The following is a 15,318-nucleotide window of genomic DNA, read 5'->3' on the forward strand; positions in this document are numbered from 1 at the left end:
TCCATATAGTATTGCACATTTCACTAAATTGCTGTACCTACTACTTATTCACAGCTCGAGACTTTTGCACAGCACTGTACCTGCAAAAGTCTCAAAGCTTCATGAAGCTTCATGCATGAACTGTTTAGTTTTAGCTTACTGGCAGTAAACTTGCAACTCTGTGCAAAATATTTGAAATTAATCATTAATTATTTTTCTCACCACTTGCAATGCAGCGCAAAACAGGATCGATTCTCTAAAATGAATTATGGGCAACTAAACGACTTCATCAGCTCTGCAGCCTCAACGTGTATCAGCCGACTGCGAGCAGAGCGAGCAGTCATGTTTGCCTTCCCAGACTCTCACTGCATGTAGAATAGATTTTTTTAAAAAGCGTCTAAATGAATCAGTTTCCAAGGATCTATCCAAAAGTCTAAAAACAGCTAATTTAATTCTCAGCTCGACTTCCTCTGGTGTTTTTTTCTCACCGTCTCTCTCTCTGCTCTCTCTGCAGCCTCTCGGAGAGTGGTGTAGGCTGCTGCCCAAAGATGCTGCCAAGATGCCAGAGAGCGGGTGGAAGCTGGTCTTCTACACCATGTCCTGGTCCTACAGCACCTACCTGCTCTTCTTCACCTCCTACTCCTATTTCCATGACCCGCCCTCTGTCTTCTACGGTACGATACACAACACTGATTACATGTCTTCTGTAGCATGTGCTAACTGAACCTCTCAGCTCAGAAGCTGAAGCCATTTTAATCTAATGAAACAGCAGGAGCGCTGCCTAATCCTGTGGAGACACTGTGGGGGTAAAATGCCACCTTGAGTCCTCAAATAGGCAGATATTTATAGCAGTGCATGCAGGATGTGGAGCCTTCTGGTTTATGCATATTTGCAGCTTTTAACTGGTCACCTTTTATGGTTCTTTATGATTTATTGTAGTTTTTTTATAAAATGCAAAAGGCGTATTTATTTACTTGTTTATACAGACCAGTATTTGTTAAAATAAAGCTATCTATTAATAATTTATTCACGTTTTCCGAGTTCTGCCCCACCGTTTACAATAAATCAGCTGCAAAATTGTACTTCATGGAGAGCAGCGCCACGGCTGAGACCCTGCGTAGTGCTTATCATTGCATTGCTAATAGAGGATAGATGCACACAGGGGATTTCACGTATAATTCAGTGGTGCCTTTCATAGTCTCTCAGCCTCTTCTATCAGACACAGAGTTGTCAAGGCTCCTGCACCGAGCTCACAAAGGCTAGCTGACGGCGCCAGGTTCGTGTTTAATCGCTGCTTCGCTTTTAATAGCTGTCAGCCTGAGATGTGTGCAGAAGCTTTATTCCACTATAAGGCTGGACTGTTACTAATGGAGGGAGGAAGGGAAAGAGAGATACAGCTACTGTGAGAATTTAGGAAATTAGTCGAAATCAAAGTGCAGTGACGGGACTGAGGAGGGGGGGAGTGTATCGCTGACGCAAAGAGATGAGAAAAGCTTTGGTCCCCAGTAGAGGGGAAAAAGGCTCCAGTTCCCATGCCTCCCCCTTGGCAGCTCCTCTGTTGTGATCCAGCTAGCGGCCCTCCTCTCAATGTTTAATGATGGACGGTCCAATCAATGAACATTACACAAGGCCCTAACGTAACCCCATATCACTGGAGATGAGCCTTACTCAAACACAGGAGGAGAAAGTTTCCGTCCAACATCCGATAGGTTTCAGTGAAATAAGCCAGGCTACATGCATTTAGCCCGTTTCTCACAGCACTTTAAAAACCCTCTGTAAAGCTCTTGGGGATAAACCCGATCGCTGCAGCTACCTCCCATCCTGACTACTACAGCTGACCCTTCTGGTATCCCCGGGAAGTTATTGTCCATGTACAGCAGATTTCTGATTTTTTGCATATTTGTCACACTTAAAATGTTGCAGAGCATCAAATATTAGCCAAAGGTAACCATTTTAAATGTGGATTTCATTTATTAAGGGAAAAAAAATCTTACCTGACCCTGAATAAAGTAATTGCCCACTTTTGTTAAGTCATGAATTAACTGTGAATGAAAGTAGCCACTGCCAGACCTGATAAATCAAGAAATCACTTAAATAAAACCTGCTGACAGAGTCAATTTAGCTAAAAGAGCTCAAAAAGCAACACAAACACAAGTCATTGACATCTATCAGTCTGAAAAGAGTTACAAAGCCATTAATAAGGCTTTAGGACTCCAGAGAACCGCAGTGGTGAGAGCCGTTATCCACAAACGGTGGCGAAGCTTCCCAGAGTGCTCGGCCTACCAAAATCACTCCAAGAGTGCAATGACAGCCCATCCAGGAGGCCACAACAGACCCCAGAACAACCTCTGCAGCCCTCACTCGCCTCAGTTAAGCTCAGTTCATGATTCAACAATAAGAAAGAGAAAAGCTTGTCTCACATTTGACAAAACGAACTCTTGATGGTCCCCAAGACTTTGGGGAAAAAACTGGAGGATGAGACAAAAGTTAAACTTTTTGGCAGGTTTGGGTCCAGCTACATCTGGTTTAAAGCCAACAAAGCATTTCATAGAAGGAAACTGAGTCAAACATGGCGGTGGTGTTGTGATGGTCTGGAGCTGCTTACTCACTGTATTTGATGCAGGCATGAAAATGTCCAGTTCATGCCCTCAAGCTCAACCACACAATGGTCTGAAACACAGCAGCAGGTCCACCTGTGAATGAATAACAGAGAACAGGAGTCAGAGCCTGAACTTCAGTCCAGCTGAGATGGACTGAAGTTCTGCTGAAATACTCCAATGTAACTGAATTAATTCAATTCTGCAAAAGCAGAGTGGGCCGACACTCCTCCACACGATGTGAGCGACTCACAGTCACAGTTACAATTACAGTTACAGTCACAGTTACAGTCACAGTCACAATTACAGTTACAGTTACAGTCACAGTTACAATTACAGTTACAGTCACAGTTACAGTCACAGTTACAGTCACAGTCACAGTTACAGTCACTGTTACAGTTACAATTACAGTTACAGTCACAGTTACAGTCACAGTCACAATTACAGTTACAGTCACAGTCACAGTTACAATTACAGTTACAGTCACAGTTACAGTCACAGTTACAGTTACAATTACAGTTACAGTCACAGTTACAGTCACAGTCACAGTTACAATTACAGTTACAGTCACAGTTACAGTCACAGTCACAGTTACAATTACAGTTACAGTCACAGTTACAGTCACAGTCACAGTTACAATTACAGTTACAGTTACAGTCACAGTTACAATTACAGTTACAGTCACAGTTACAGTCACAGTTACAGTCACAGTTACAGTCACTGTTACAGTTACAGTCACTGTTACAGTTACAGTTACAGTCACAGTCACAGTTACAATTACAGTTACAGTCACAGTCACAGTTACAATTACAGTTACAGTCACAGTTACAGTCACAGTTACAGTTACAGTCACAGTCACAGTTACAATTACAGTCACAGTTACAGTCACAGGCACTGTTACAGTTACAGTCACAGTCACAATTACAGTTACAGTCACAGTTACAGTTACAGTCACAGTTACAATTACAGTTACAGTCACAGTCACAGTTACAGTCACAGTTACAGTCACAGTTACAATTACAGTTACAGTCACAGTTACAGTCACAGTTACAGTCACAGTTACAATTACAGTTACAGTCACAGTTACAGTCACAGTTACAATTACAGTTACAGTCACAGTTACAGTCACAGTCACAGTTACAGTCACTGTTACAGTTACAGTCACAGTTACAATTACAGTTACAGTCACAGTTACAGTCACAGGCACTGTTACAGTTACAGTCACAGTTACAATTACAGTTACAGTCACAGTCACAGTTACAGTCACAGTTACAATTACAGTTACAGTCACAGTTACAGTCACAGTTACAATTACAGTTACAGTCACAGTTACAGTCACAGTTACAGTCACTGTTACAGTTACAGTCACAGTCACAGTTACAATTACAGTTACAGTCACAGTTACAGTCACAGGCACTGTTACAGTTACAGTCACAGTCACAGTTACAATTACAGTTACAGTCACAGTCACAGTTACAATCACAGTCACAGTTACAGTTACAATTACAGTCACAGTCACAGTTACAGCCACAGTTACAGTTACAGTCACAGTTACAGTCACTGTTACAGTTACAGTTACAGTCACAGTTACAGCCACAGTCACAGTTACAGCCACAGTCACAGTTACAGTCACAGTTACAATTACAGTTACAGTCACAGTCACAGTTACAGTCACTGTTACAGTTACAATTACAGTTACAGTCACAGTTACAGCCACAGTTACAGTTACAGTCACAGTTACAGTCACAGTCACAGTTACAGTTACAATTACAGTTACAGTCACAGTTACAGTCACAGTCACAGTTACAATTACAGTTACAGTCACAGTCACAGTTACAGTCACTGTTACAGTTACTGTCACAGTTACAGTCACAGTTAGTCACAGTTACAATTACAGTTACAGTCACAGTTACAGTTACAGTCACAGTTACAGTCACAGTTACAATTACAGTTACAGTCACAGTTACAGTTACAGTCACAGTTACAGTAACTGTTACAGTTACAGTCACAGTTACAGTTACAGTCACAGTTACAGTAACTGTTACAGTTACAGTCACAGTTACAGTCACTGTTACAGTTACAGTAACTGTTACAGTTACAGTCACAGTTACAGTCACAGTAACTGTTACAGTTACAGTCACAGTTACAGTTACAGTAACTGTTACAGTTACAGTCACAGTTACAGTCACAGTTACAGTCACAGTCACAGTTACAGTCACAGTTACAATTACAGTTACAGTCACAGTTACAGTTACAGTCACAGTTACAGTAACTGTTACAGTTACAGTCACAGTTACAGTCACAGTTACAGTAACTGTTACAGTTACAGTCACAGTTACAGTCACTGTTACAGTTACAGTAACTGTTACAGTTACAGTCACAGTTACAGTCACAGTAACTGTTACAGTTACAGTCACAGTTACAGTTACAGTTACAGTAACTGTTACAGTTACAGTCACAGTCACAGTTACAGTTACAATTACAGTCACAGTCACAGTTACAATTACAGTTACAGTCACAGTTACAGTTACAGTCACAGTTACAATTACAGTTACAGTCACAGTTACAGTCACAGTTACAATTACAGTTACAGTTACAGTCACAATTACAGTTACAGTCACAGTTACAGTCACAGTTACAATTACAGTTACAGTTACAGTCACAATTACAGTCACAGTCACAGTTACAATTACAGTTACAGTCACAGTCACAGTTACAATTACAGTTACAGTCACAGTTACAATTACAGTTACAGTCACAGTTACAGTTACAGTCACAGTTACAATTACAGTTACAGTTACAGTCACAGTTACAATTACAGTCACAGTCACAGTTACAATTACAGTTACAATTACAGTCACAGTTACAATTACAGTTACAGTTACAGTCACAGTTACAATTACAGTCACAGTCACAGTTACAATTACAGTTACAATTACAGTTACAGTCACAGTTACAGTCACAGTCACAGTTACAATTACAGTTACAGTTACAGTCACAGTTACAATTACAGTCACAGTCACAGTTACAATTACAGTTACAATTACAGTTACAGTCACAGTTACAGTCACAGTTACAATTACAATTACAGTTACAGTCACAGTTACAGTCACAGTCACAGTTACAATTACAGTCACAGTTACAGTCACAGTCACAGTTACAATTACAGTTACAGTCACAGTTACAGTTTCGAGGGCAGTGACTCTTTCACACAGAGTCGGTTTGGTAGCGTTTTATATTTACAGCTATCTTTGCTGAAATGCTGAAACATGTAAGACATCAGGAGGGGAACAAAAACGTTTTCACAGCACTGCACGAGCCAACAACGACTCGGCTGAATATGCAACACATTCATCGTCTGCAAACAGACAAACGCTCTCCTTCTTAGAGATGGAGATAATATTTAAATATGTTTAAAAAGTCACTGATTTATGTACTTCTTTGTAAGTGTTTATGGTAAATTTAAGTCATTTTGTTCATTAAAAGGATCCATTTAAAGCCACATCGTTCACCTTAAAAAGGATGTATGAGCTTCTCCTTTTTAAAAAAAAGCCTCCACAGTCGTCTGTTTTATGAAATGTGTTACAAACAGTGTGGCTGAGTCATTCTTCACTCAGTCATCAGCAGATGCTGACAGTGTTTGACTGTAAATGTTTCTCACATCTAGACGCCACCATAATCTGATCTGACAGATACTGTGCCACTATTTTTGGCCACAAATGGTCGACAGTGCGTTAAACCATATTTTGGCAGAGACAAACAAGTACCTCCATCACATGAGCTGGGGGCCTGATGTAAAAGGCACTGTTGGCACGCCTCTGTTCCACCACAGTGATAAAGGCAACTCAGTCGCCTTTTCGCTTTTTATCTTGTGAGAAATTGTGCAAAGCGTTCAATCAAAAACAAGAAGCTGTCTTACGAGAAGGACGTAGATACGATGCATGTGAGGAAGTTCAGAGGTGAACTTCTTCAAGAGGCTGCACGACTCTTTGTGTTTATTGGAAAATGTGCTGTTCACTGCACGTCTCAATCCAAACCGAGGTCATCGTGCATTTATCGATGAACAAAGATGTTGATGACCGGCAGATAGTCATGCGTTTTAGAGGCTTTAGGAGTGCATACATGGTTGACTTGTGCACGGATGTTAGCTCTGGATTTGAATCTCACGGTCAGCTGAGGCCGTTCTGCCTACGTGGTTTCCTCTAAAGACATGCATGTTTGGTTGACCACAGTTTAAGTCTTAAAAGTAGAAAGTGTTACAAAAAAGTGTTTCCAAAAACCCCAAAGCTCATTAAGACTAGAAACCCCCGTATCGCCCAGTGTGTGGTGTTGCTGCCCCCTGTAGACAGAGTATCTTTTTTATTTATGGTCATGTTAAAGATGGCGTAGGCGACAGGAAGGGAAACAGTAAAGTCCAGAATAAAAACAAAATGCTTTACTGTACATCATTCATCAGCTTGTTACTAAATCGCCTTATCTGTCCCTGCAGACTGGAAGAGCGGTATGTCAGTGCCTACAGACATCGCCATCGCCTACCTGATCCAGGGCAGCTTCTACGGCCACTCCATTTATGCTACCATCTATATGGACGCATGGAGGAAGGACTCTGCTGTCATGGTGGTGCACCACATCATCACGCTGGCACTCATCAGCTTCTCCTACGCATTCCGGTACTTTTGTTTTTCCTGGTTTAATCTGTGAGTTTTTTGCACACGTGAGCTCATTTCTTAACACAGAAGCACAAAATCACAGTTCATGAATGATTGTATAGGTTTGGTTGGTTAGTCGAAACACCAGTTTGACTGGAGGGTAGGAGGCAGAGATGAGTGGAAACTAGAGCAGATGTGTTCGTTCACTTCATTTTCCTTTAATTAAGTAAAATGCAGATAATCAGAAAAAAAGTAAATCTGTAAATACGATCACTGACAGCATCGAGGGAACGACATATATCATGTTACAGATGGCCCCGCCCCTCTCTGAGCTTGGCTCTGTCGGAGGTTTCTTCCTGTTAAAAGGAAGTTTTTCCTTCCCACTGTCACCAAAGCTCTTGTTCTAAGGGGCTCAGATGATTACTGGGGCTTTCTCTGTGTTATTGTAGGCCATACAAAATCCTTTTGGGCAACTGTTGTTGTGATTTGGATTTGATTTTATATATACGACTGAATTGTAATTGGACCTCTGACCTCTTCAATGTTTTGAGATGAAAAGGATAAAATGGTATGTGGTATGTCTAAATATCACATTGTACAGACCAAAAGAACAAAGACAACAGAGTGAATGTGTAGAAAATGTCAAAGTCAAGTCTGCCCAGAGAGTGAGCTGTGCTTTCTGCTTGTCACTGAGCTCAGCATCTATCAGGATCCTCGTCCCACAGTCTGTGCTCTCTGCCCTCCAGATACCACAACATCGGGATTCTAGTGTTATTCCTGCACGACATCAACGACATCCAGCTGGAGTTCACCAAGCTCAACGTCTACCTGAAGTCCAGAGGAGGAGGCTATTACCTGCTAAACGACGTGCTGTCCAACTTGGGCTCCGTCAGCTTCAGCATCACTTGGTGAGAGATTTAATATCCGCTCGGCATACGGCTCATTTTCCTCAGCTGCTCGTTCTCCATTTGTTCTCTGTCACGGTGAAGCGTTTTGTGGTCTTGACAGCGTTATAATTATTCTGTCTCGGAGATGCTGAGGACGAGCGGAGATGTACTAAATTGTGTTCCCATTTTCGTCTCTCTCAGGTTCTGGTTCCGTCTGTACTGGTTCCCCCTCAAAGTCATGTATGCCACATGTGTGTCCAGCCTCCAGTCCGTCCCCCACATCCCCTTTTACTTCTTCTTCAATGCGCTTCTCTTCGCCCTGCTTCTCATGAACATCTACTGGTTCTTGGTGAGGACACTGGTTTTGTCAAATGTTTCATTCAAACCCTGAAAGTCTTTCATTTTTGGACACGCCGTCTGATTTCTTTGCATTTCCTGTTTTCCTCCCCTGTTGTGTGCAGTTCATTGTGATGTTTGTAGTGAAGCTGCTGAAAGTAAAGGAGGTGAACGATGTTAGGGAGTACGAGGACGAGGACAGCAGGAAAGAACCTTCGGCAGAAAACAGCACTGATGATGCTGGACATCACAACTCTGCACAGGGGTGAGCCCAACCTTCAGCATGTGTACTTTGGGTCATGTAATGTAGATCTCATTTTAGAGGAAACCAGAGCAGCTGTGCTGATGTTCAGTGGCAGAATTTCCACATTAATAATAAATTATTAGATTTAACACATTAGACTGTAAACAGTCCTGTTTCAACCATCCTCCCTGAGCACTGCCTGAGGCTACAAGACATCCAGACATTACCAAAATACACATTTAATGAAGAAACACATTTCTGTAGCCAAGCCTTACTGGAATATGTCGAGTATACTAAACGAACAAACAAAACGGCGAGCCCAAAGCCATGCGAGCAGCTCTATGATGCTGTGCTTTGTGCTTTGAGCTGACCGATTCATCCACGAGAGGCTGAATCATCAGTGACAGCTTGAGTGGGAAGCAGACAGCAGAAAGCTATACAACATCGAAGCATCAGGTAAACTTGGCCTCAGAAAGATGACATCATATTTACAAGGCTAACGCCCGGACATTCAGGCTGGCGAGTGGATTGGTGCTAGCAGAGAAACTCAGTGGGTTCCTGGAGCCTGTACTCCATGTGCTCGTGGGTTCCCAACCAACCGTGTGAAAGGAGAATTTGGCAAACTGGACATTAGACAGATTTCCCTTTATAATGCTGTTTGATGGGACACAAACACAGAACGCTACCCACTCACTCAGATGCCAAACACACCAGTGGGAGGCAGCGATGCACTAAGCCGTGAGACAAACAAACTGAGGACACTGGATGCTTAAATTGTAGCGGCTCTTAGTAGCCATGCCCTTCCTGCTATTCCAATTTAAGTGGGAACAAAGAATAACGTTATACTAAGGAAGGCTTGAGACTACAAGGTCATAAATTAAGTAAGATGTAGGATCATTTTCTGGTAGACTTAATAGACACTGCTCAGGAGATCGCCCCCTACTGGCCAATAGAAAGACTGCCACGCTGAAAGCTGTGTTCCTCTCCTACATGCAGTCGACTGGAAATAATTAAGGACCAACCAGGTGCTCTAATTAAATACACTTAAGTAACTGATCATCAGCAAATGTGATCACCTGTATAAAACAAGAGTTTTGGGCAGTTTTATGATGTGGATCATTCAGGAGTTAACACAGTTCCACAATATTCCCAGGAGTGGCCGGGACAATGATCTCAAGCACAGCAGGAAAAACTACAGAAAAAAAGCAGTAAAAAAAAAGAATTAAGGTGGTGCTGTGGCTCCGTCAAAGTTCCTTCCCATTACTTCAAGTTAATGCTGGTAAAGGTGGTTCTGTCGGTCTGCATAGCGTCTATTAGCTAGATGCTAATGATCCATTGCAAACAGCATGTATCTTAGCATGCTGATGTTTAGCTAATTTAGCATGTTAGCAAGCTGACACTACAATTAGCGTTTAACATAGCATTGCTAGCATTAAGGTAAGATGTGCTGCTATATATTTAAGCCTTTGTAGGCTACATTGTACAGCTGGTTAGACAAAGAGGAAGCTTTAATGCAGAGATATTAAATTAATTCACTGTGGGACACCGGATGCTGGAGCAGTGACACTCCCCTTCCTGTCAGTGTAAAGACATTTAACTAAACAGTTTCTCCATATAAGAAAAAGAAGTTCAATTTCAACAGTAGTCTCAGTTTTTCTACATGACCAATTTGTCAAGTTACAGAAAAAGTTCTGGTACCTCAAATGAGTCCCAGGTGTTAAAATTACATTTGTTTATAACTGAAATATTACATTTTAAAATCCCTTTCACAGCCCGTGACAGAATTTAAAACCTCTGTTTTCACATCGGTGCCACTGTGTAAACTTGATCTGCTACATGCTGTAATACATATTTGCCTGCAGAGCTCCCTCCCACAGTCCACCGACAGCTGGTTAAGCAGAAGAAATGCGCTTTCATAACCTGTGGAAGCAGTTAGCCTACATCCAAAGTCACCACATGATATGATCATCACAAGCTGTTTCTCTGTGAATCTTGTGTAACCTGTATTTGCAGCCGTGAGCTTTAAACTAAGAAGTGCTGACAAAAAGCAAAGTGAGGTTATAGATTCATGTCGTTATCTGAGGGGCTGCCATGTGCATCCCTGCTGTGTGCTGCTGGTTATCACCGTGGCCTTTGACCACCACGGCTCTAAAACTAGCCTCATTTTGAATACTAACTCAGGTAGGCTGAGTTATCAGACGTGCGCTCCTGTCCCACAGGCAGATGAGTTCATGTAAGAAAGCCCACGGACGTGCTGTTTGGTCCTTATCTGCCTGGCCTTGAACACTTCTGATATGCCCTCTGTCTGCTGATGTCTCACTTCTGCTGATCACCTCAGGATTCTCACTCCTTTCTCTCCCATCTGGCTTTCTTTCCAGGAAACACGTGCAGAACGGGATCACAAAGGAGAAGCATTTATAACAGGCCCTCCGTCACCACCACCTGGCACTAGGCTGCTGGTACACGCAAGACAAAGACGCCCTCCTTCAACGTGGAGCATGTTTTAAAGGAAGAGCATCGTGAAAGGAAAATAAAGGGAAACATCGAGTTAGGGTCCGATGACTTTTTACTCTCTGTATTTGTTTTTAGAACATTTCAAATCATCGCTGTCATTTTGTTTCCAGATTGGTTTAATTGGAGCACTGTGAATGTTATTTCAGCCGACTTTTTGTCTTACTCTTGTTAACTTTACATTTGACAGATTCAGTAGAAACGAGCAGTCTGAATGAGAGCTGGACTGTGATTGTCGCGTACAGTTGTGCAGGGCCTATAGCACCCTGGACAGCACCGCAGCGCCAGGCGAGGAAAGGTTTCGGCCTGTAAATGGTTCTGTAGACATTTAGATATTTAGTAATTCCTAATGAATCGCTTCCTCTGTCTTACACCTCCGCCCGTCCTCTCTGACCTATGATATGAGGAAGAAGGGCAAAAAACAAACACGGCGCGGTGGTGTGAGAAAGCCTGCCTGGCCTTATGGCCGCTTCACCACATGTATTGATTTTCATATCATCGCACAAGTCGGTGGCTGGGACCAGGCGGCTCTGGCTGCCTGCTTTCAATTAGCTTGATTTCAAAAAACCAGGCTGTGTGTGTAGGTGTGTGTGTGTGTGTGTGTGTGTAGAAAGTGGATGTTTTTTAATCTTTTGTTTCTCTTGTACTGACCATCAGCAGGCATTAGGAATATCCACCTGTCATTCCTGTACGGAAAGTTTATTTGTTTTGTTTTTTAAATTATTCGTTCCCGTGTGTGTGTGTGTGTGTGTGTGTGTGTGTGTGTGTGTGTGTGTGTGTGTGTGTGTGTGTGTATGTGTCGCAGAGCATCTGTTGCTGACATGAAGGCGTACAAGCTGATTGCTGGTTTAATGACGGCAAATAGCTGGACTTGATTGACTGGGTTTCAGAATCAAAAGATTTCAGGTGGTGGCGGCTAAAAAAAAGGAGCCAATAACAATCATGGAAAGACTGAATGACGAAAAACAAAACGTTATGTATGCGCAGATTATGGAATTCAGAAATGCATGACATCGGAATGATTTTGGAACTGCTATGAAATTATCACGAAACATCCTACAGCTGTGTAATCATGAAGTTTTTACTAACTCGTCCTAAAAGGCATCTGTTTGTTTTCTTTGTGTTTTTTTGAGCAGCGAGGCCACAGAACACACAAATGTCCCAGAAACGTTTCCCCCAGCCTAAGGGAAGATTTTTCTATGATTTGTAATTTGAGCATATTAATAACTTGAACTCGAGTGAAAGGGAACCGTTCCCTCGGTTTTCCCTCGCTGGTTTCCAGCTCGTGCTTTAGTGGGAATGGCCGCTGTAGAAAATAAGGGATATTTCTGTTTTTCCACCTTCTCGATCAAATTCAAGCGCTTGTTTGGATGAACAGCATGCTTGTGCTGCTGGAGCAGGCTGCAGATGTCGTCTGTCCCTATGAGACGATCCGCTTTGCTTTGTTTGTCTTCCACGCTCCTCGCATCGTGTTTGGGGGGATAGAGCTAACTTATTTCCTTTTCCTTAGTATCTGTTAGTGCAGGTTATCTGCGTTGATTTATTTTAATTTGCTGCTGTTATTTTTCCTGAGAGAGAGCACTGTTTATATTTCAGATGTGTCGTTGTTTTTCCTGCTGTGTGCGAGTCGCTGATCGTCTGACAGCCCAGGTTGGATATTTTCAGGGACCGGGGGGGTTGTCCATCTACGTGGCAAACATCTGGATCTAGTCTCCGACCTCTTCCATTTAATCTGAATGCTGGCTTGCACTCGTTTTACTGTAGTTATGACACATCTGTACTGTAGGTGACACGGTTGATCCGACATGTTGCTGTCCTTCTGCTTCAGCTGTGAGGCGAGACTATCCATAGTTTGCTGATGAGCTCAGAATGAAGTCTGCAGTAAACCCTCAACAATCCACGACCTGGATCAGGTGTGACTCACCCCCTAAATCCTGATGTGGCGCTCTCAGAAAGGTCTCTCCCACCGTGTCGTACAGCTGCGCTGATGTCTGTACAAGTAACTGTTCTTGGGGTGGGCAGTATGGTTATGCATAACACTAGCCAACGTGCTAACTGCTTCCACCCTGGTCACTGTCCTTCAGAACCTCATTGTGTTTTTAATCAGCAAGTACAAATTCTGAATATAAAAAATGATCATTATGACAGATTTCACCCATATCGCCCAGCGCCGGCTCAGAGTTGACTAAAACCATCCTGTCAACACTGGCGTACAGCTGAGGTCATGTGAACGGACCTCATCAGCATACACCATAAACATCAGGGCGTGATGTTAGTGTTTACAAACACATCGTTAAACCAGCATAAACGGACCGAGATGTTAGCAGCACAGCACGCTGTACGCTCTCACCTCATCGCCCCCATTCCCTTATATTTAGGGGAGTGATGATAAATCAGTGAAGGACTCCCAGGACCTCCTGTTGCAGGTGATGAAAAGTGAAAGGAGGAGGATATATTTGGTCCCTGTATGCATACAGTCGCCAAAGCATCATAACTGACAGGGCGACCTTACTGATGAGGTCGCATCTGGTGTTTTTGTTGTTGTTCAGGTATGTTGGCTGGTTTGCAGTTACTAAAAATGTTTTAGGGAGTGATGACACAAAGGGTACTTTCCACAGACTCATCAGTGTAACGGCATGTTTGAGAAGTCACCTTATTTAAGAGACTGCAGTAAGCAGATTATTACACGTTGATCTTGGCACCTCAGCTTCGTCCTCTCCCAATAAACAAACAAAAATTACATTCAGATTGTTTCTGGTCAATATGGAAACTTTTTTTCCACCTCTGAAAAAAAAAAAAATGCCAGGTAGAGTTAATGAAAATTTCAATTGCAAAAAAATGAAATAAAAAGAAATTCGGTGGCAGAAACAAACTTTCAGAAACTGCCTCAAACTTTTTGACCCAAAGCTTTGTCATGAATTGATTGTGCCAAAATTTCCACCCGAGCTGATGAGGCGAGTGTCTGTGGGAGCCGGTGATGAGCGAAGAGGAGCGCTGAGTGACAGGGCCAGAAAAAGCCCTGCAGGTATTTTTACGCATTGCACTGTAATTTATTAGTATTATTTTTATTGTTCATCAGTAGATCAAAATTAAAAGGTGCATTTGGCAATTGTTACCAGTGTGACTGAAGGGTGATTAACGAAATCGCTTTAATTTCAAATGTGTTTTAACTTTGTTTTGGACCGTTGATGCACAAAGATGTACAAATGACCCCCGAGGTTTTCAGCTGAACTAAATCTGGCCACTTTCTAAAACACGACTACTTGATAAAAACAAACCTCATACTTGCTTTTTTGTAATACAATTTTAATACCATTCAGCCAATGTTATCGTTTCATTTTTTTCTCATTAAATAAAACATGTGGGTAAAGAATGATTTGAGTGTTTTTCATGTATCATTTATTTTTAATCACAACCGTTTTCACTTTCATTGCAAAGATCAAGTGTTGCAGATGAGGTGAAGCAGATTCAGTGCACGAAACAAAAACAAAGCCATTTAATAAATTATAACTCATATGTACCACACAGTCATTTCCCCCTCCATGGGTCTGCTGATTGGGAGGGGGAGGGGTCACAGGTCATGTGGTAACAGAGAAAATACATTTTTTTTTTTAAAAAAGCAAATTAACACTTTTCACCCAAAGCAAAGACGAGGGCAAGGATTTAAAAAATATCTGATTTGGTCAAATCATATTTTTGCAAGTCAGCAAAAGGTCCCATCTACTGATTAGAAAAGGGGAGGGGCATATTGTATTGATTAGATAAGAGAGAAAAAACATGGCTCCGTGTGACATTTTGAAACAAGCTCTCCGAGTAGCTCGTGCCACCAGCGTGACCATTTCTCTAAATCAGTTTGGAGATTTAAAAAAGGCAAATCAGACAAAGACGACACGTCACAGCACCAGGAAACAAACAAATGGCACGAAAAGCAAACAAGGACACGCCAACGTGAAAACTATCACTACACAACTACATTAATGATGTGACAGGGGATTTGTATTATTCAGTTCTCATCTGGGAAAGGTTTACTCATCATTCTGCACTGGGAAAAAGAAAAGGCTTGGAGATACGATCTAAAGACTACTTCACATTTCATTTAGACAGATCGGCGTCAT

General features: G+C 42.1%; 1 protein-coding gene across 1 annotated transcript in view; it reads left to right on the forward strand.

The window, feature by feature from the left end:
* Window positions 1-11,625, forward strand: part of cers1 (ceramide synthase 1) — a 34,741-nt gene extending 23,116 nt beyond the window's left edge. Inside the window, exons 2-7 of the mRNA XM_039606753.1 lie at window positions 494-653; window positions 7,066-7,246; window positions 7,972-8,133; window positions 8,314-8,461; window positions 8,574-8,713; window positions 11,071-11,625. Coding sequence (XP_039462687.1) covers window positions 494-653; window positions 7,066-7,246; window positions 7,972-8,133; window positions 8,314-8,461; window positions 8,574-8,713; window positions 11,071-11,113 — 834 coding nt within the window. The 3' untranslated portion in view covers window positions 11,114-11,625. The remainder of the gene's footprint in view (window positions 1-493; window positions 654-7,065; window positions 7,247-7,971; window positions 8,134-8,313; window positions 8,462-8,573; window positions 8,714-11,070) is intronic.
* The last annotated feature ends 3,693 nt before the right edge of the window (window positions 11,626-15,318 follow it).

This window comes from Oreochromis aureus, linkage group 23 (genome assembly GCF_013358895.1).
Source record: "Oreochromis aureus strain Israel breed Guangdong linkage group 23, ZZ_aureus, whole genome shotgun sequence".
NCBI classification, from domain to species: Eukaryota; Metazoa; Chordata; class Actinopteri; order Cichliformes; family Cichlidae; genus Oreochromis; species Oreochromis aureus.